The 22,289-nt window shown below is 36.9% G+C and overlaps 2 protein-coding genes across 2 annotated transcripts in view; one reads left to right on the top strand and one right to left on the bottom strand.

The window, feature by feature from the left end:
• Smim18 (small integral membrane protein 18) overlaps nucleotides 1-4,017 on the bottom strand; it is a 13,946-nt gene extending 9,929 nt beyond the window's left edge. The window contains exon 1 of the mRNA XM_005398367.2: nucleotides 4,001-4,017. The gene's annotated coding sequence lies outside the window, so the exon portion shown is untranslated. The remainder of the gene's footprint in view (nucleotides 1-4,000) is intronic.
• Gtf2e2 (general transcription factor IIE, polypeptide 2, beta 34kDa) overlaps nucleotides 1-22,289 on the top strand; it is a gene marked incomplete at its 5' end in the record, with an annotated part of 79,911 nt that overhangs the window by 19,114 nt on the left and 38,508 nt on the right. Inside the window, 3 exon segments of the mRNA XM_013521493.1 lie at nucleotides 2,073-2,164; nucleotides 16,044-16,151; nucleotides 18,193-18,375. Coding sequence (XP_013376947.1) covers nucleotides 2,073-2,164; nucleotides 16,044-16,151; nucleotides 18,193-18,375 — 383 coding nt within the window.

Below are 22,289 nucleotides of genomic sequence, written 5' to 3'. Positions count from 1 at the left end.
GATCCTCCTGCCTCAGCCTCCCAAGTGCTGGGATTAGAGGTGTGCACCACCATGCCTGGCAACTTTTGCTTTTTCATTGTCTTCCCAGGTAGGTTTTTTTTTTTAAGATAGGATATTGCTATGTAGTTCAGGCTGACCTTGAGCTCATGTAACCCAGGCCGGCCTTGACCTTGTGATGCTCTTGTCTCAGCTTTCCAAGTGTTGGGACTACAGCTGTACACCACTACGCCCAGCTGCAGTTAGATGTTTATACAGTGGGGTCAGATATGCTTAATAGTATTTTACTAAATTAAATAAGGAAACATGAAATGCATGTTTGAGAATTTCTGTACTCTGGCAACATAGCTGGTTTCAAGTGCAATATTGTGTGAAGGCTTGTTAATGGATCCTGTACAAGGTGAGATCGTAGGATTTACAACTACATTTGAATCTGCACATGGTCATTTACTACCCTCAATGTTCTTACTTTACAAGAAGACAATAATACTGCTTAGATAGAGGTTTGGTTTGTTTTTTTTTTTTTCCCCTTTTTGAATCAGGGTCTGACAATATAGTTCAGGCAGGCAGTGAACTCACTGTGTAGCCCAGGCTGGTCTCGAACTTGTGGCAGTCCTCCTACCTCAACCTTCTGAACACTGGGATTACAAGAGTGCACCACCATGCCCGGCTTGTAAATAGGTTTTAAGGAGAGATTAAATGTGAAAATAATTTACCTTTGTATCTAGCAAATAATAAATGTTCAATAAATGTTAGTTACTGTTATTGCTCTTGTGTCTTGAGCACTGGAAAACTGAACTGAATCATAATATTATAATATTTATAATTGAAACAGTGACTACAAAAGAACACCTGTAAGACAGTTTTTTTTTTTTTTTTTTTGAGACAGGGTCTTGGTAAGTAGTCCAGGGTGGGCTTGAACTCACTGTGTAGCCCAGGCTGGCCTTGAACTTGAGGCAGTCCTCCTACCTCAACCTCCCGAGACAGTCTTAATAATATTGTTATTTTTGGAAACAGTAGACTTCTATATGTGAGTTTTTTGTCAAAATTATAACAAAGTTTTTTTTTTTTTCCTTCTAAGACAGGATCTCCCTATGTAATTCAGATTGGCCTGGCACTTAGTATGTAGCCCAGGCTGGGCTCCCAACTCCAGGTAATCCCTTCTGCCTAAGTCTCCTGACTGCTAGAATTACAGGCTTGCATCACCATGTCCAGCAACAAAATTATTTTTAAGGGAAAGTTAGATATGAAGTTTCATTTTCGTCTCAAAGCATATTCAATAAAGGCTCTTCACTAACTGTTCTCAAAGGAGTATTATGTTGCCATCTAGAAGCCCTTCTCTTGGATCTCTGACAGTTGTTACATTTGACTTGTGGTTGTTCTAATGCAGTCTTTTGTTTAAATGATTATTACCAAGTTGATGCTAGAGATTGGCTCCTCCTCCCCTTTTATTTAGCCTTTCTCTTTGTGGATCAACCACATGGGAAATTCATAGTATCTGATCTGGCGCCTTGCTGATAGAATATATACTTTTGAGGTTTTATTTTTGTATTTATGATTAATTTTTACTGTTCCTGCTTATGAATAATGGAATGCATTTGTGATGCTATCATGGCATTAGGGTGTTTGCCTACAACAGAATGATAGATGTTCTGAAACAAATTATCTATAAAAGTCTCTGGGCACTGTCTCTGACTTTACTAACAATTACTCATTTATAGTGTTTTTAAGTCTGCTAGGAAAACTTCTGGATCAGATTAAGGTTTATAATGTTCCCATGTCTAAGTATCAGTGAAAATGTACTCAAATTTAAGGTAAGAGTAAGATAAAAGTACTCATGAAAAGCTATAATTTAATGCTTTTACATTATTTCTTACTTTGTTCCTACCCTTAGTGAGAAAATAGTTTAATATGTACTCAAAGATTTTGTTTTTCACCCAATTTTGATAGGATAGAATTTATTAGATGAAAAACTCAAATATTCTTCCAATTTCAAATCGTCTTCCTTGCTTAAGTGTCATAATAACATACAGTATGAAATTGTTAAAATTGTGTTTTTTAAACTTAATTTCCAGATCATAGCAACGGATCATTTAACTTCAAAGCTCTATCAGGAAGCTCTGGATATAAGTTTGGAGTTCTTGCTAAGATTGTGAATTACATGAAAGTAAGTATTTTTTTCAGGCAACACAAATCCTATTTAACATTTTAGTAAAAGAAGAAGATAAGAATTCTCAAAAGTTAAATTTGTATATACATATCAAAATTGATCAAATTATACATTGTCATTACATGTAGTTTATTGTATCTTGTTATACTTCAGTAAAACTGAAAATATGGGTCCTCTCAGCCTTTTACATTATTTTAAATTGGCATTGTAGCAATTTATATAAGTATATTTAATTTATAGTAATTCAAGTACAATTTAAAAGTATAACCAGCCCATAGATGTGTCCCCTCTTAATTATTCCATAACTACCAGCAGAATCAGTTGGAAGGTAAAAATGGCTTTTGATGATACTACATCCACTGATATAAAATGTAAGGGCTATACTGGTTGGGCAGATGGAGTTATTATTCCTTCTTGGATGAGAAAACTAGAGAATTACAGAAGGTCTTAGAAAAGTACTTACAAAAGAACTAGAATTTAATATTTGGAAGATTCAGTATTTTTTTTAATAAATTTTGATCATAAAGATTTGACTTTAATGAAGACTTTGAATCTCAATTTCATGTATTAATATGAAATTTCACTTATACTAAGATGGCAAAGTGATTTGAAATTTATCCCCTTCTGTGAGACTCGTTCCCATTCATTTACCAGTTTTCTCTCTTGAAAAAGTCAAAAAAGTACTATTTTTGTTACTGTTTTAATCTCATTCATCTATTGCCTAACATAAGAGGTTTTTGTTTGTTTGTTTTGTGTTTTTGTTTCTTTTCCTTCAGGGTCTTGCTATATAGTTCATGCTGGCCTTGAATTCACTGTATATCCAGGCTGGCCTTGAACTCGCAGCAGTCATCCTGCCTCAGCTCCCAAGTGCTGGGATTATAGGCGTACACTACCATGCCTGGCTAAGGTTTTTAAATATAGTAAGGCTTCTCTTTCATAATTTAGGGAACTTGGTATCTGGCTGTGTCTGAATTACATGGTTTGTATTTGATTTCAAATAGAAATATATTAGTTTATAGTTTTCCAGTATCAGATGGTACAGTTTCATATGTATTCACCATTCATTCATTGATTCATTCCATTCAACCAGTCCCCTATGTAGTAAACAAGTATTAAAATTTGCTGTTATTTACAGTAGTTTTGGTGGGACTACCCAGAAAAAGTGCATCCCTGTAACACTGTCAGTCTCTTGAGGGAGACCAGTATTGGAGTTTCATGTTTTTTCTGCTCTGTTATATAGTTTCCTCGTACATGGATGACTTACTCCTAACTAAGTGCCTGTATAGAACAATGATCTTTAAGCATTTTATTTCAGTGTCGCCTAGAACACTTTGCAGAAACTGTGTATGCCTTTGCAGATATTTTGATTGAAAACTGCAATATTTCAGTTAAAGTTTAGCAACATTCTTTAACCAGAACTATAAATGGTTATCAGAAAAGTGAAACTCCTGGGATATTGTAATATTTCAATCAAATATATCACTTTTAAACTTACCTAATAGAGTCTAAATGTTGTTTTTAATTTAAAAATATAAAAATAAATCTCCTAAATGGTTGGAAATTTTAATTATCTTCAAACTTGTATGTCCTTTCTGTTACTGTCCTTGAATTTTATCCTTATATATGTTTATGATTTCAGTCTTTCATCAATTGTCTTTTAAACTTATTTGCAACACTAATATAAATTGAAGCTAAAATTCTTTTTCATGTAATCTCAAGGCTGTAATTATTAAAGTCTTCTGATTTATTTTTGTAATTACTATGTATTAGTTCTTACTAGAGAAACAGAACGCAAGATATTCAAATATGTAAGAATTTATAAGATTGGCTTACAGTGGCCGTCTGTAGAATTAGGTGTGGAAGAGTGCAAAAGGCCTGGAGTTCACTGTAGTGTCCTGCGTGAGTCCGAATCAGAAGGCTGAAGAGTCTGCGCTGAATGCCAGGACACCGTGTCCAAGGTGAAGATGAAGACTGGAGTTCCTTCAAAGAAACAGAAGCAAGCCTTCCTTATTTGAGTCCCTTTTATTCTGTTCAGGTGACAAGCCTATTGGTTGGTGTCACACTCAGGGTGGGTCTTCTGTCTTTAGTAAATCTCTTTAGCCACACTAGAACCATACTGATCCTTTTTAGTTGGGTTTTTCTCACCTAGGTTGACACAGTCAATTAGTTGCAGTATCATAACCCTTGTTGTGTCAGTTTGGCATCCATACACACTTCCTTAAACCATAGTCTCCATAAAGCAAGTTCATAATTATGCCTAACATGTTACAGCTATGCTACATACAAGTGGAAACACACTGATTCCCTCCCAGAATAGAAAGCAAGTTTTCTTTGGGTGACTTGAACGTTATAGCATAGGTTTAATGGTACTTAAGAACAAATAACTAAGTCTGTTAACATTATATTACATGGGAAGTGTATTAGGAGAAAACTATTACAGTTACAGTCGTCTGTAACTGATCATGGGATCATAGCTGACATTTAGAACTACCTTCCTCTCCTATTCATTTCTGTATTTCCTTGGCCTTCAGCAAGCACCTCGGCAGGTCTTGGTTCTTTCCCTGGAGGAGTGACCCATACCTTCATTCCTGAAGGTTCTGAGCCATTTGTCATACTATCTGAGTTGGGTTGTTGTAGTTTCCCACTGACCTTAATAACAGGGCATGGTAATACTAGGCAGAGCTCCAAAGGATCTCTGGCACTCCAAGCGTCGTCTTCCTTTCCTCCATTGTGGAGCATTAGTCCGATTTCCCCTTGATAAGTCTTGGTCGGTCACTCCTGCCAGCACTGTAACTCCCTTTTTAGCTTGTATACTCAGAGGCATGAGGAGACCAAAATGACCAAGGAGAAAGACTGAGGGAAGTCTTAGCTTCTAGTTCAGTGGTATCATTGTTGTGCTTCCTGATACAAGCCTTCTCCCCTTTGGAGCTAAGACTTCTGAGCTAGCAGAGCATAAGGTTGAGGGAACAGGAAGCAAAAATTTTGTTAGTGAATCACTAGGGGTAATGGTGAGTGGTACTACTCCTACTTTTACTCCTTGATTCTTGGACCCAAGAATCCTGGCTATTAGAGACACAGTATCATACGGTATATGTTGATTCAAAGCACATGCAGCCTTTTGAAGAACCTTGCCTCAGCCCTGCAAGTATTGCCATGTAGCTGGTGCTGTAACTGTGTCTTCAGAAGACCATTCACCTTTTCTGTCAACTCAGCTGCTTCTGAATGGTGGGGAACATGGAAATACAAGTGAATTCCATGAGCATAAGCCTATTGCCTTGCTTCTTTGGCTGTAAAGTGTGTTCCTTGGTCAGAGGCAAAAAAATGAGTGGTGAGGGTGGGTCCTGAGGAGTGTCAGCATTATCATGCTTGGTCAACATAGGATTGGTTTCCTCAGGTATAGTAGGAAAGGCCAGCACCACAGGGGTTGGGGGTGGAGATGCCTTTCCACCACTGTGGGTTGGGAAATCTCTTTCTCTGGCAAAATAATCTCATTAGTGTCTAGGAGCTTAGCATCCTTAGCCTTGTCAGGATCCTCCCACACGTTTCCATCCCAGTTTAAGGGATCCCATTCTTTTCTGATCAGTGCCCTCACCTTCAGATATCCTTTGAGGCTGAGCATTAAACTTACATTGTATTTCAGCCAGTCATATTATGAGGGCCTGTGTTTGGGTTTCTGTAATTTCAGTGCTACCGCTAAAGGAGAAGAGATTCTCTTTTAGGACATATTTAGAAAGTTTTTTTTTTTTTTTTTTAGAAAGTTTTAAATTCTTTGTGTATCTGGAGCTGGGAATTTGAGCTCCTTATTTTCCTTTATTTGTCCTAACAGAAGACTTTAGATTTCTCATGGATGTTTTGAACTCATTGTTTTTCTTCACGAGTTTGTCCAGAGATGCTAAGAGCAACCAGCCAGCATCATTATATTTCCCGCTCTGCCAAAATGTTCAAAAATACATAGTCACTAAATTATTTACATCTCATAAGGAGTGAATTAGGATAATCAAATTTATCTACAGCATACATTACTTTAAAAGTTCATGCCAAGGTCTATCAGTATTCCCCAGAGTATAAGAAGAGACCGTGGTGTCTTCAGGTCTCCTCAGATTAGAGAGCCAACTCCAGGTGAACTTACAGCATGCATGCAGTGGGCTGTTTGTATCATTGAAAGCTCTGAAAGGTTCACAACCACTGCATGAAAGCAGTTAAAGAATTTCACCTTTACAATTCTATTTCTCTAGAGCTATCCCCCGTACCAAAATCTGTAACAGTGCCTAGTAGAGAAACAGATTTAATGTAAGATATACAAATATATAAGAATTTACATGGTTGGCTTACAGGGGCCACCCCAGAAGTTGGGTGTAGAAAAGTGCAAAAGTTCTTTCTGTGCACTAAAGATCCAAAAGATCCAGTCAAAGGCCTGGAGCTCACTGTAGTGTCCATGTGAGTCTGTATCAGGAGGCCGAAGGGTTTTTGCTGGAAGCCAGGAGATAATGCCAAAGTGAAGGTGAAGACTGGAGCACCTCTGAAAAAACAGAAATAAACCTTCCTTATTTGAGTCCCTTTTATTGTATTCAGGTGACAGGCCTATTGATTGTCTTCACTTATGCCCAGGATGAGTCTTCTGTCTTCGGTATACCCCTTCAGCCATACTTAGAACTATGCTGATCCAATTTAGTTGGGCGTTTTTTAATTCAAGTTGACACAATGAGTTATCAAAATTATTAGTATGTAGTTGATTAGAATAATGTCTGTATTAAAATTTGGATTAAATTTCGATGTATTTGTAACTGAAATCCATCTTAAATGAACACAACTGTCCTTTCTTCCTGCAGGTTTTTTTTTTTTTTTATCTTGAGATACATGTGACTTATTGATTGAATGAAAGAGAATTTGGCACCAGATCTGTTCCTTTAAGTGCTGAGAAATAAATGTTCATATGAATAAGTTAACTCTACTGGAAGTTTTGTGAGAGTCTTCCCCAAAATCTAAAAACAGGAATAGATTTCGTGCCAAATTCTTTTTCATTCACTTAGTTATCTGGTTCTTAACCACTTTCTCAGCTTTTAGGAAGCATATCAAAAAGGCAGGGGTATAATTTAAAATGTCTCAGTTTTGGTACCAAAATATTCTATTTTTAATTCTTAGAAATTTGCTAGCTTGTGGGCTAGTTTATGGCACCTTAATTACCATTATAAAGATTTCCTGAAAATTTTTGTGTCATTTTGTTTGAGTCACTAGAGTTTGGTGTGCCTTCACACAACACAGCATAACTTTTGAGTGGATGTGAATTATATATATATTGTTTTATTTTTTTTGAGACAGGGTCTCGCTGTGCAGTTCAGGCTGGCCTTGAGCTCACTTTGTAGCCCAAGCTGGTCTTGAATTTGCAGTGATTCTTCTGCCTCAGCCTCCCAAGTGCTGGGATTACAAGCATGCGCCACCACTCCTGACTGTACTTTGTTTTTATAAAGAGGGGAGAGCCTATTTTGAAAATAAAAAATTACATATCACCATATGTAAACTTTTTTTTTTCTTTTTCATATGTAAACTTGACTCTTTGAAAAAAATCTTATGTGGAACTTAGCCAAAAGACGAGGATCTTGGCCAAAAAAAAAAAAAACAAACCAGGAGCAACAAAAATGCTCCTAGTAATTTATCTATTCACTTATAGAAGTACTGTTCAATTGTTCAGCGCAAATTACTTAGAAATCATGTGGAAAAAGTTGAAGAATACTCATCATGGGATTGAGATGAAGTCAGATTTTCAGGAAGACACGATGACACTGGAGAAAGTGCTGAACAGAAGGAAAAAAGGCAGCTATAAGAAGTTTGGAGTTGTAGTAGCAGGGACGTTCGGCACAGGAACAGACTGCCGCACACATCTCATCAGCTTCTGAGATGGCAGTGATTTACATTGTGACAGCAACTGAGACGTGAAGGAAGATCGCATTCCGTTCACTGGGCCTGCTTAGGAGATAAAGGTCATGGTGCATTTTAGAAGGACTTTCATAGAAATAATTAACATGAAACATTTTATTGATTAAAGGAGTCTGGAAAGCACTTCAGATTATCTTGAAAATTCCCACGTGAAGGATGCCTCTGTGCATGAGATTCTACTCTAATCTTCAGTGGACAAATGGGAGGGTGCATACCGTATTGAGACACTGTCTCCTTTGCTGTAGCTGTTTCTCAGTGTTATTCTCCAGCTGTCAATATCAGCTATGCTGTAGGCCCCTTTCTAGACTGAAACTGAGCCTGAGACTCTGCGAGTGCAGCTCACATCTGCTCTGAGAAGCTGTTTTTGCAATCCTTGCCAAAGTTCGGGAACCACTAACCTAGCTTCTCTTTGAATTTGTTCTGACAGTTAATTTAGAACTTAGAAGCTAAAGTGCATAGAAATTAAATATCTTGCCCAATAGACAAAAGTTCTGGTCCATAGTAGGTCTAAGTCAAGAATCTGGATTTACTTACAGTTTTTCTTTTTCTTTTTTTTTTTTGAGACAGGATCTCATTATGCAGTTCAGACTGGCCTTGAACTCACTTGGTAGCCCAAGCTAACCTCAAACTCACAGGTTTTTTTTTTTTAAGTTTTTTACTTGATTCTCTTTTCCAGTGTACTTGTTAGATGAGCAGAATGTGAGAAAGAATCCTTACCCACATATAGTTTATGTTGAAAGGGAAGGAAAATATTGTTTTTGTTTTTTAGTCCTTTAGGTAGTTTCCAGTAATGCTTGAGACTTGCTGACATTCTTCCCTGCTCTTAGGCCCAAAGTAGTATTAAACATTCCTTTTTTTTTTTTTTTTTTTTTTTTGGTACTGGGAATCAAATTCACGACCTCAGGCTTACCAGGCAAGCACTTATGCCACTGAGCTTTATTCCCCAGCCCTAAAGATTTCTTTTGTTGCGTGATTTGTTTCCCAAAGATTCAGCTTTTTTTTTTAAATTCAAAGAACTATAAATCAGGACTTTTTTTGCTTAACATGTTCAACTGCTTCTTGTTATATTGTTTTAAAAAGTCTGCCAAGAAGGCTAGTTTCTACAGTCATTCCTACATTTTCAAAGTATTCAGTAAAGTATAGTTTGATTTTCTTGAAAATATTTCTGTAATTGACCTTTCAGCTTAAATGGTCTGTTGATGAAACATCTGTTAAGCCACTGATTTCTGTGGTTAGCAGGAAATTGTACTGCGCAAGTGCAGTACAATTCTTTTGCTTAATAAAGCAAATTTTTGTTATAGCATCCTTCAGGATATTTTCCATTTCATTTCTAAGGATTTGGGATGCTTATAGTTCTCTGAAGAAAGTGATGCCGTGTAATGTCAGGATTTTAAAAAATTATTAATTAAAAACTTTTTTTTGGTGCTAGGAATCAAACTCAGGATCTTGTGCTTGCCAGGCAGTTGCTATACCACTGAGCTATATCCCTGGCAAGATTTTTTTTTAAAACCAGAGGCAAAATTTTCCATTCAGCCAACCACTGAAGGGATCAACACAGTTTCTCCAAGACAGACTTTTTGTTTCCAGAAATAAAGACTCTGCGTTAAATATGTCCTGCCTTTTTCTTATTTCTGGCTGTTCTTTGTAGTACAAAAGATTTTCTTGAAATTCATCGTTTCTTAAAAGTTACAAAATTATTACAATCTGTCGGTTTGTCATCTTGGGTGGACAAGCTGTTTCTCATTTTATCAAGCAAGGTTCTTCAGCATTATGTGATGTGTCATCAGTTTGTTGACTTACAATGACAGCGGAACTTTTCAGTTTCTCATCCTGTACCATGGGTTTTCTTGTCATCTGAGGCTCTGACACTTCTGTATTCCCAAAGTGATTCCTGATCCCCGCACCTTTCTGGGCTAAGTTTTGCTGATAACGTGCTTCCTGAGCCTCTCTCCTTTTCCATCCCCTTCCCCCTCTCCTCCCCTTCCCTTCCCCTCCCTCTTTCCCCTCCCCTCCCCCTCCTCCCCCCTACTTTATTACTAACCTTACTAGAATTGTTCATGAACCTAGGTTTGGAAATTTCTTCCATTAAAATTTTCAGAGGTAATCACACTGGATTATGAGGCATGCTCATAAAACACAAATGCTAATAAATTATAAAACTAAGGGTAATATATCAAAAACTGGCTTAAATAACCCTAAGTTATTGCAGGCTGGTCAGGCCTGCAATCTCCCAAGTGAGTGGACAGTGAATGCTTAAATAAATGAGACAATGGCAGTGATTTTAGGGCTTCAGGAGGGACTAACTCCCTTACAGTTTCAGTATTGTCTGAGTTAGCCAAAGATTTCTCTGGGCAGCCCATATTTATTTGGTTTTCAAACAAAGGAGGAGGATACTCAAGAAAACGTGGGAATCTCGAAGGACCTTGGGAAAATTTTCCCAAGTACTAAATTATGTCAATTAGGAGAACTACCTTATCTTTAGGTTGGTGTTTATAGTAGGAGTGTGGAGACTGCAGCTGCAGTCTCCTTGTAGTTAATTGGGGTTGGAACCAAACGTCCTCAGCTGCAGTCTCCTTGTCCTTGAGGCATCACAGCTTCACAGGCCAATACAGGCCTCAGCGGTGACCAGTGACCCATGGAGATGTATTTATTATGAGTTAACTGCCCATCTTTAGACAAGGTGCCTAAGCTTCAGACCACTCCCAAGTAAACACAGAAAGCCAATTGGTTAATATTAAATCCTGCTCAGAGCCACTTTGTAGTGGTCCCCAACAGTAATACAGTAATAACTAACTGAAAAAAATTTCAAAAAATACCAAAACTTCACAGTATATTTTTTTTAGCGGTATTTGGTTCACAAAATCAGTTCTCTCCACGATTCAGGTTGCAGAATGAACTAGGTGAGAACCAAATCAAATTTCCCATAAGGTCATCGTTAAACCTAAACTTTGAATTTGATTCAGTTCTCATCCAACTTGGTTTTGGGACCAGAATCATGGGATGAATCAAGTTCATGAAGTGAGTTACTTTTATTACTGCATTATCCATATTTTGCACTGTTTATAGCAATGGAGCACAGGAGTTCTGGTGTATAAAAATTCCTTGTTTAGAGTGAACACTTCCTCCAATTTGTGTGATGTTTGTTTGCTCCTGTAAGTCAGTTGCCACCATTGCAAAGGTAGGTTAGAGGATAAAATTTGGGAAGGTAGTTGCTGACATTGTCACTTGCTGTCTCTCATTTGTATAATGTAGCTTACTAGTTATCAGTGGCTTCCCCCTGTTCTATCAAAAATTGATAATAGCCTCAGCACTATGGCTCTTTGCACTGTGCCATGTGATGCTGAGTCTTCTGCTGAAATTGTTAGCAAGGCTATTTAGTAGCAATTGTCTGTTACTATGAGCATTAGTATCCCATGATGTGTGAAGCATGAAAAATGAGGCCTTTTTTTTTTTAAATCATGATTTCCTGTGGGTCCCCTTCTGGGTATCTTCTCAGAAGAATTAAAAACATTATACCACAGAAATATATGTGCACCCATGTTTATAGCAGCACAGTTTGTAATAGTTAAATCTTGGAAACAACCCAAATGCCCATGAACAGAGGAATGAATAAAAAAGATGTGTTTTTTTTAATACAATGGAGTGCTACTTAGGCATAAAGAAGGATAAACTTGAGACTTTTATCAGTAAATGGATGCAACTCAAGACCATACTGATAAGTAAAATAAATCAGGCCCACATGTGTAAACATCGTATTGTCTCATGAACCTAGGTTTGGAAATTTCTTCCATTAAAATTTTCAGTGTGAGAAACTAAGTAAGATCCCAAATGTATAACAGGTATTGTGAAAGGGAAAGAAACTCTTCAAAAGAAAAGAGAAACTGGAATGGAGGAAAGGGGAAAGGAAGGAAGGGAAATGAAAAGAAAAAAATTTTATGCAAGGTAGTAAAGATAGTTACACAGCTGGTTTCTCTTAGTTCATTGAAAAGAAAGGTTTTGAGCTAATATTGTTTGGACAATACTTTCATCATGCCTATATCTTGTACTCTAACTGCTATGAATAGAACAATATGCAGTGTATTAATTATTGTTACTCCTACTAGCCTGTTTTGAAACTCTTTGTTTTTATTCTTTTTCTGTTTAAAATAAAATTTAAAAAAATAAATTATTCCTGTGGAGCCCGTGATCTTGTGGAATGCTGACTGAGAAACCCTTGTGTTAAGAGAGTATGTATGAAAATCTAGATTTAGCATTATACTCATGAAATAGCAGTGCTTTTTTATAAGTCAGGAAAGAAGACAAGGATGGATACCCAACTGTCACAACTTCAGTGTTGTACTGGAAGTGCTACCTAGTGTAGTAACTGGCAGAGAAAGCACATGTTGTAAAGCCATCGTGTACAGGATTAGTCTACAAAAATCAATTTCTATAAATTTGCAGGAAAAAAATCAGAAAATGAAATAAAGTATGAAATGCAGTACATCAAAAGTCATCTAATAACTGGGAAGAAATTTGACGAAGTTTTAATCTTTTTTTGTGATTAGAAATTGAACTGGGTCTTCTCACATTACAAGTAATCCCCTCTACCACTGAAAGCAGTCCCTAGTTGCCAGGCAAGCGCTTTTGCCACTGAGCTAAATCCCCAGCCCCTCCCAGGTTGTTAATTTATACTCTTTATAATTTATTTCCATCTATTAGTTTTAGATTTGGATTGTTTTTATTTTTCTAGGACCTTGACATGCACCATTAGGTTATTCGGGGTTGCTATATTTTTATGTGTGGATTTACAGCCATAGCCTTTCCTCTCACAACTGTCCTCATTGTGTCCCATAGGTTTGGTGTGTTGTACTTCCATTGTCCTTTGAGTCTAGAAAATTTATTCCCTGATTTCTTCTGTGATCTAGTGCTTATTCAGTGATGTATTATTTAATCTCCATGTGTTCTCCATGTGTTTGTGTACTTTCTGTGGCTTTTTTTGCTGTTGGTTTCTAGCTTCATTCTGCTGTGATCTAGTCGTGCATGGGATTATTTCAATTCTTTTGTGTTTATTTAAGCTTGTTTTATAACAGAAGAAGTGGTTTGTTTTGGAAAAAGTTCTGTGTGTTGTTGAGAACAATGTATTCTGTTGTCCTTAGATTAAACACTTTGTAGATGTCCTTTAAGTACCTTTCTTTTCTTTCTTTCTTTTTTTTTTTTTTTTGTGTGTGTGTGTTTTTGAGACAGGGTCTCGCTATTCAATTCAGGCTGGCCTTGAGCTCACTTTGTAGTGAAGGCTTGTCTTGAACTGAAAATGGTCCTCCTGCCTCAGCCTCCTGAGTGCTGGGATTACAGGTGTGTGCCACCATGCCCGGCTGAGTCCCTTTCTTTAATGGTGGTGTGACTTTTTTTTTGTACCAGGACTCAAATTCAGGACCTTGTGCTTGCCAGGCAGGCATTTGTGCCACTGAGCTATATTCCCAGCCCCAATTTAATGGTGTGGCTTAACTCTGTTGTTTCTTTGATTTCTTTTTCCCTCTGATTGACCAGGTTAATTGGGGTATTGTATTGGGGAATGCTTAATTTTTAATCCCATCTCATCAACCAGTCTGAGTAGTGGTTTTCTACTTTATATGTCAGTTTATGAAAAAGTGTCAAAAAGGATTATATTTTTTTGATAAATTGCTTTAAAACAAGATTTTCATTTAGAAGCTTTAAGGTTAGGAAAATATTTCTAAAAATTTAAGGTATGTAGATATGAGAATTTTTCTTATACAGTACTTTATAAACTTAGAAATCATGATCATAGAAATGTTTCTGAAACATTCTTTTTCAAAGAACTCTTCACAGCATAAATTTCTTTTGAAAAGCAGTAACTTTGTTACTTTAACACGTGGTTTAAATGGAAGCTGCACTTTGAAGGAATAGATTGTTGATTATTTTTTTAAAAATAATTATTCTTGAACTAGGACTAGCTTCTGTAGTTGAATGTCTAGCAGATTTGAAACATTTTCCTTTTTGTAAAAAGAACTAGTAATTCAGCTTTAAGCAGTCATTTCTTAAAGCATGATGAAGTGCTATACGGTATCTACATTTTAAAGGTCTTTCTGTTTAACATGAAACCCACCACAGTTCATCTGATTGTAGGTGAGTAGTAGTATTTTGCAGGACACTGAAAGTGAAGGAATGAGTTAGTCCTGGGCTGCTGGTCTGTGTATCATGGGACTTCTAGTCTTCCCTCAGCATTCTTCCATGTGTGTCACTAAGTGTATATCCCCTGCTGTAGCTCCTATATTTTTTTTAGTTCTGTCCTTTCCAATAAAAGGTATATACTTTTTTCTTTTACGCTTTTTATAAAATGCACTTTAAGAGCAGTTTAGGTTCACAGCAAAAAAAAAAAGTATAGAATTATCATCCATTTCCTCTTGCCCTGCTTATTCCTCAACTGTGGCTCTCCACACCAAAACAGTACATTTGCTACCATCAGTGAGCTCCACTGACACATCATCAATTAAAGAACATAGTTTGTGTTAGAGTTCACTATCAACGTTGCACATTTTATGGGTTTCGACAAATGTGTAATGACATGTCTTCACTATTATAGTATCGTAAGAGTAGTTTCCCTGCCCCTTAAGAAATCCTGGTGCTCTACCTGTCCGTTCCTCCTTCCTCTTAATCCATGGCAACCACTACATTTTTTTACTGTCTTTTGCCTTTTTCAGAATGCCATATAATTGGAGCCATATAATGTGCGACCTTTTTAGATTGGCGTCCTTTACTTGATAACATGCATCCAAGATTCTTTCGTGGCTTGATAGCTCATTTCTTTTTAGTGCTAATGATAGTGTCTGCCTGGATATATAACACTTTAGCCGTTGGTCTACGAAGGGACGTCTTGGTTGCCTCTAAATTTCGATGATTATGAATAAAGCTGCTACAAACACTCTTTGGTGGGTTTCTGTGCACACACAAAAGGTATATAATGTACAAAGTGTCATTTTGTATTTTCACCAGCAATAAATACTTTTTCTTCCACCTTGTCATCTTCAACATTTGGAGTCTGCTTGTGGATTTTTTTTGTTGTTGTTGTTTTTGGGTTTTTTTTGTCTTGTTTTTTTTTTTTTTTTTGAGACAGAGTCTCACTATGCAGTTCAGGCTGGCCTTGAGCTCACTTTGTAGCCCAGGCTGGTCTCGAACTCAGAATGATCCTCCTACCTCAGCCTCCTCAGTGCTGGGGTTACAGGTGTGTGCCATCACACCTGGCTGTGCTTGTGTTTTTTAACTTAATAATTTGTCCGTGACACCTTACATTCTTTTTTAATGTCTCTGCAGACCATGGATGTGCTGCAGTTTGGTTAGTCCTCTCTTGATGGCAGTTATTTCCAATGTTTTCCTCCTCCAAATAGAGATGCACTGACCTTTAGTCACTCAACGTTTTGATATATTTGTAGGATAAATTCCTAGAGAGATGGTAGCTAGGTCAAAAGGTTAAAATTCATTCATTTTGCCCTCCTTAGGGGTTTTACCAATTTGCTGTCTTACCAGCAGTCTGTCACAAGGTGTTTCCTAATAGCCTGATTAACCAAAGAAGTAAGTCATCAGTCACTTCGAATTTTTCTAGTCTAATGGGTGAGAAATATTTTGGTAGAAATTGAGCATTTCCATATATTTAAGGTCATTTGCATTTCCTTTTCATCTGTTTACCTACTTGATTTTTGGATCTCTCAAAATGTGTTCCTTATCATATGAGTTGCAAATACTTTTTATCAGTTTATCATTTAATTTTATAAAGTTGTGAATTTGAATCTGGTCCGGTCTGGTTTTGTAATCCATGCTTTTCATCACTGTAGTTGTACTGCCATAGAATAATGTTGTACATTCTTGAAGATTTTTATTTATATGCAGCTTTGATTTAATACATTTAGCATTTGAAAACTCTTCTAATGATAATTTCTTCCCTCAATAGACTCGTCATCAGCGAGGAGATACACATCCTCTAACTTTGGAAGAAATTTTGGATGAAACCCAGCATTTAGATATTGGACTCAAGCAGAAGCAATGGCTAATGACTGAGGTAAGAATAAGCTTATAAACCTCGTAAAAAATTAGCCATGAGATATTTGCTATAATTAGAGTGCTTTTATTTTGTTTATTTTTTTTGTCTCAGGGCTTGAACCTGTGAGATATTTGTTATAACTAAAAGAATTTGGTTTTCATTTTGCTTTGTGTTTTTGCCCAGGGCCTTGTAGATACCACAAGTACTCTACCACTGAGCCATCCCTAACCCCTAGAGTGTTTTTAATGTACTGAAATCTGGTTATGCTTTTTATTGTTTATTAAAAGAACTGATGAAGGGTCTTTAAACATACATTTTTTAAGTTGTTTGGCTTGTTGGTTTTCACATAATTTTATGTATCTGTTTAAAAATCTTAAAAGTTAGGACTTCAGTATAAAAGTGAAAAAGTTGAAGGACCATATCATTTTCATATTTATAAACAGTTGGTTTATTTTGAATACCTGCATTTATAACATATGCCTGTAAATTATATTTAAAATATATATTTTAGGACATGTAAGTAAAACAGGAGGTACTGTAGGGTTATAGACAAGACATTTTATTGAGCTGTTACTACTGTTATGACTTGATAATTATTGCCTCCGAGAGGTTAGAGATAGGATCTTGATGTGTAGTTCAGGCTGGCCTTGAGCTCCATATGTAGCTAGGGGGCTTATGATCCTCCTGCCTTAGTCTCGTGAGTGCTGGGATTATAGACATGTATCACCACATTTGACTGGAAGCACTACTATAAACATTCATGTATTTCCTTCTTTTGGGTTTATATATTTAATGATAGTGGACAAGACTACTTTTTAAGACCAATGATAGATTCTAAAAACCAAATGTAAAATTCCTAAAATATGCTTGTTAATTTTTTTGACCCACCCAAAATATAGTTCTTTTTTTCCAAAATACAGTTATTGTTATAAAATAAACCAATTAATCAATATCATTGAAGCTCATGGCCCCTTCATTGGTATCATTGAAGGTCATGGTCTTTTAGGAACTACTTGGCCATTACCAGAAGCAGAACCACTGTAAGATTGGAACCTCAGAGTGTCTAAACTTTTTTTTTTTTTTTGGTTTTTTCTCTGGTACCGGGAACCGAACTCACGACCTCGCGCTTGCCAGGCAGGCGCTTTTGCCGCTGAGCTAAATCCCCAGCCCCTAGAGTGTCTAAACTTAATCTGCACAGACGTTGTGAATAATAGTAATATATATTAGTGATATACAAATTATGGAAATTCACATTTGAATTTGCTGGTTGTCCTAATATTGGAATTTCATAGACTTACCAACATTAAAGATTATTTTTATTACATTACTATTCTGTTCGCCCTCTCTTCTTTTTGTATCTCTCCTGGCAGGGTCAGGCTTGCAACTGCAGAAAATAAATAAGGTTGCCCTTTCTTACAGAGCTTTCCTCCAGTCATTAGCTATACAACAACTGACTAGGCACATAATTATGTTCAGTAATTCCTGAGTTCCTATACAGGAGTTCTCAAGCTGACACAGTAGTAAAGTTCATATACAAACCAGCCTAGTCTTTTTCAGTTCTTTCTACAGCTGCTAGTGCCAGTTGACTTCGGGTAGTAAGCACTGACTACTGATTTGTTCATCCTAGGGTAGTGTTTCTCATGTTATAATGCCAATATATAGTAAACTATACTGTGGAGATGGAGTGGGCACTACCCAGTTCGCTTGGTCTACTAATATTAATACGTGTGGTATTGATTCCTATGCATTTTGTCATCTTAAGAACTATAGATTCAACTTTCTTTAAGGCAACTGTGATAAAATGGTTTTTTTCCCCCCAAAGAATTTTGTAAATAGTACATAATTTAAAAATATATAAAAAAGCAAGCAACAGGTTAATCTTTCCTATTGTTCTGGGATCCTGTATGCGTACTATTTTAGATCTTCTAATTCATACTCACAAGATTTGTTTAATTTGTCACTGCACTGGGTAGTGTTACATTTTTAAATAATTAGAATTTAGGAATGTATATGTGAAGTTTCCTTTTGTTAATATATACACATTATGTCACTGTTTCAGGCATTAGTCAACAATCCAAAAATTGAAGTGATAGATGGGAAGTATGCATTCAAACCCAAGTACGACTTGAAAGATAAGAGGGCCCTACTTAGGCTATTAGATCAGCATGACCAGCGAGGATTAGGAGGAATTCTTTTAGAAGACATAGAAGAAGGACTGCCCAATTCCCAGAAAGCCGTCAAGGTGATCTCTCTTTTCTGTGTTTTAATGTAATTTGAATTAATAATGTCATCTTGGTTTTAAGCATAGAACATTTTGAAATACTCCATTTTATATACATAGAGCTGCAGTGAGCCACTTGAAGATGTGAAACTTGTGTTGCAGAGCAGGAATGAGGGTAGCTGTCTTTATGTAATTCTGATGGCCTCTTTTGTTGTAGTTATGTGGTTATTTGATTCCTCAGAATATTTCTGGAAACTGTCCCTCAAAGGATTAGTGTTTTTCTTGTAAGCTGTGTTTGTCATCAAGAGTTCCTTTGATGATAGTAGTAGACATTGCTTCCTTGAGGAATTAAAGGTACTGTTACAGTATTGTTTGGACAAAATTTCTCCCAAAAGCTCATGTATGGAAATCTTGGTCCCTAATGCAGCAGTGTTGAGAAGGTGGGGCTTCGGGAAGTGATTGGATTGAGAGTTCTGACGTCATGAATTGATCCATTTGTGGATTCATAGCTTTATGAGTTTTGTGGGAGGGACTTTGTTACAAAAACGAGCTTTCTCTCTGCTTCTTAGCTGCTGTAAAAGAGTGGTTTTTCCTGCCCTATGCTTTGGCCACAGGCCTAAAAGCAGGGCCAAGAGACTGGACAGAAACCACGTCAAATTAGACAAAATAAGTCTTTCTTTTAAGTTGCTTTTTTAAGGTATTTTGTCCCAGTGACAGAAAGCCATTATGAGCATTACCCTTAAGGCATAAGCCTGGGTCCAGCAGGTCAATCCCTTAGTTTTCTACTGTAAATTTGTAGTTTAGCATTATAGTAGCCCGCTGTGCCTCTCCATACCTTTCCCTGAGGGAAAGAGGAAGCAATCTTTGTGTTTACTCACTTGGTGTGACAAACAATAAGGAGTGTACACATGTGCAGAAGTGTCAAAACAGGATTTGGGCCCATCTTTATGCTCTCATTTTGTATGTGTTTACCCAAGCATCACAGAGGGTTCATTAGACCCATACCACTCCAGGATTTGTTTACCAAAAGTTCTGATTTTTCTGGTAGAGGTAACCTAGTTCAGTGTAATAGCACATGAAAAAACAGATTTGCAAGTAGTGGAGGAGGTCAAAAGTGAATCATCAGATTACTCATATATGGGTGATGAAGATGATCCGTTGTTAAAATACGTGCTTTCATAACAAAAGAGTGATGTGGATATATGATGATGACAATGATGACTTTGACATTGGCCAAAGTTTCTGTGACAATAAAATAGAGCAAGAACTGACTGATATAGACAAAGGAAATGCAAACCTTCTTGATTCAGATGGTGAAGAAAACAATGTGAGTATAGATTTGACTATTCAAAATGTTGCAAAATGGTCACGCAGTCAACTCGAACAATCCAATGTTAGAACTAGGTTCAAAAATATAGTGAAGGTCTTGGCAGGGGTGAAATGTATGGGACAAAATGCCAGCACTGCCATTCAGTATTGTAACAGAAGTGTTACAAGATGTTGTGAAATACACAAAGGCTAACATACAAGTAAAACATTCTGTATGCACTAAAAGCCATATTCAAGAATGTATTTGTTATGATGCTTCACTAACTGAACTGAAAGCATTCATAGGTCTGTTGTACTTAGCAGGATTTCTCTGGTAATTGAAGGAACATGAAAGACTTGTAGACGAGTGATGGGTCAAATATGGCATAAAAATTTATACCCTTGTAGATGTGAAGACTTACTATGCTTTCTTTTTTTTTTTTTTTTTGGTTTTTGGTTTTTGGTTTTTCTCCGGTACCGGGAACCGAACTCACGACCTTGCGCTTGCCAGGCATGCGCTTTGCCGCTGAGCTAAATCCCCAGCCCCTACTTACTATGCTTTCAATCGGATATTTATCCTGAAACTCAGCCATCAGGTCCTTATTTGTATAGTAATAAACCAAATGATGTTGTGAACAGACTTGCTGCTTCCATCTCCCAAACTAAGTGGAATATGACATTTGACAGTTGGTTTGCTGGTTTCCAATTGATGCTTCATTTGCTAACAGCACAAGTTGACCAGCGCAGAAACTGTATAGAGGAACAAAGCAGAAATTCCAAATGAAGTGTTGCAATTTCAAACAGAGAATTGTATAGTATAATCTTTGAATTTCAGAAAGTTATAACATAGGCCTTGTATATGGCAAAGAAAGCTGGTACTGCTGATGACAACATTCACCATGAGGGAAATATTGATAGGGAAACCTTGACAAAACAGACGCCTGAGATGGAAACTTTCAACAGCAAAACCAAATGTGGAGTAGACGTTGGTGAGTTGTGCAGCTATGATGTCACTCGAAACACAAAGCATTGGCCAATGGTTACGTTTTACTTGATCCTTAAACATGAGGTATAGTAGTTTGATAGTTTATGAGGAAAATAACAAGTACAAAATATCACAGAAATTTTCTTAGAGGATTGCAACTGAGCTCATAAGAAATCATTTATAGCAGAGGAAAACAAAATGCTTCTGCCTCGGGAACTACATAAAAAATGGTGGAGCACACTGGTGAACTGACAGGTGAACAGGCAAGCGCAGCCTCACAAATACCTACAATGACATTGGATAAACAAAAAAGATGCCAACTGGGTCCTACAGGAAAGTAAAAGAAAACAAAACATACGTACTATCAGTGTAAGTGATACTTGTATATGGAACATGTCAGTTGTCGTTTGTGAAGAGTGCTTTGGGTGTCACAGTTGAAGCAAAGCTTATTTCTGTGGTGGACTTCTGTTTCTGCTTATACTTTATTTCACATAGGTTTTTATTTTTGATGTTATCTTTCAGGTTTTGTAAGCAAATAAACAGCTGATGTGAAAATGTCACTGTCTGTTCTAGGCACTCATTACATATTTGATATTGTATTTTATTGTATTTTATTTCCCTGCTAAGTGCATGTTGTACAGTATAGTAGGAAGCTCCTGACAAAACAGAAGAGGAGATATCAAGGCTGCTGCATAGGAGAGGAAAGCTAAGCCCATTAGTGTTTTTGCCTCTAGTGTTTCTATTCATGCATAGTTCATTGTAGCCAGACATTGGGGTATAATTTATACCTTCTCTGATGTACTTTTTTCTAGAATTTCCCCTTTTCTCGTTCTAGCTGTTGTGGTTACCCCATATTAGGTTTTTCTGGTTTTTGGTCCAGCAGTACTTTAGGAGTTCCTTGAGTTAAGCTGCATAGGCCACTGACTGTGGCTTGCCCTCAATGCTGTTTCTCCTCACTTTTGCTTGCACTTGCTTGCTCTTTAAGTTATTTAGGAAGTTTTTTGTTTTGTTTTGTTTTTGTTTTTGAGACAGGGTCTTGTTATACAGTTCAGGCCGGCCTTGAGCTCACTTTGTAGCCCAGGCTGGTCTCAAACTTGCAAACAATCCTCCTGCTTCAGCCTCCCCAGTGCTGGGATTACAAGCGTGCACCACCACACCTGGCTTTTTAGGAAGTTGATTTTTTAAAACAATGTCCTGTTTAAGGAGTTTATAATGTTTTCTGGGGGAGGGTTCGTCTTTTAGGAGCTGTTTGGTCATGTGAGAAGCAGAATCTTCATAAGATTTGACTGTCAGTAGTGTTGGTATGTTATGCACTTTAGTGTGTTGAATCCTAGCCTAACCATTAAGAATAGTAGATATGTTTACTGCTGTGCTGTTTTCTTCCATTTGATAGGGGCCAGAATTGTTGTTCTACATCGGACTGTTCATTACTTCTAAAGTAGAGCAGTACCATAATCCAATAATTGCTCAGTCCATTTTAAATTTGTGATGTAAAGCCACTTTGACACTGTACTTTTAATGGCTCAGTTCCCTTAGGATTAGAGTTGAAAGGGTCACGGGAAGGACACAGTATGTTCTTACTTTGAGGCAGAAGTTATTTTTAAATTATTTGAAACTGGAATTTTTATGCTTTTTTTTAAAA

This window comes from Chinchilla lanigera, unplaced genomic scaffold (genome assembly GCF_000276665.1).
Source record: "Chinchilla lanigera isolate Chin_1 unplaced genomic scaffold, ChiLan1.0 scaffold00062, whole genome shotgun sequence".
NCBI lineage: Eukaryota > Metazoa > Chordata > Mammalia > Rodentia > Chinchillidae > Chinchilla > Chinchilla lanigera.
The sequence above is the reverse complement of the archived record's forward strand: the minus strand, read 5'-3'. Positions and strand labels throughout refer to the sequence as shown.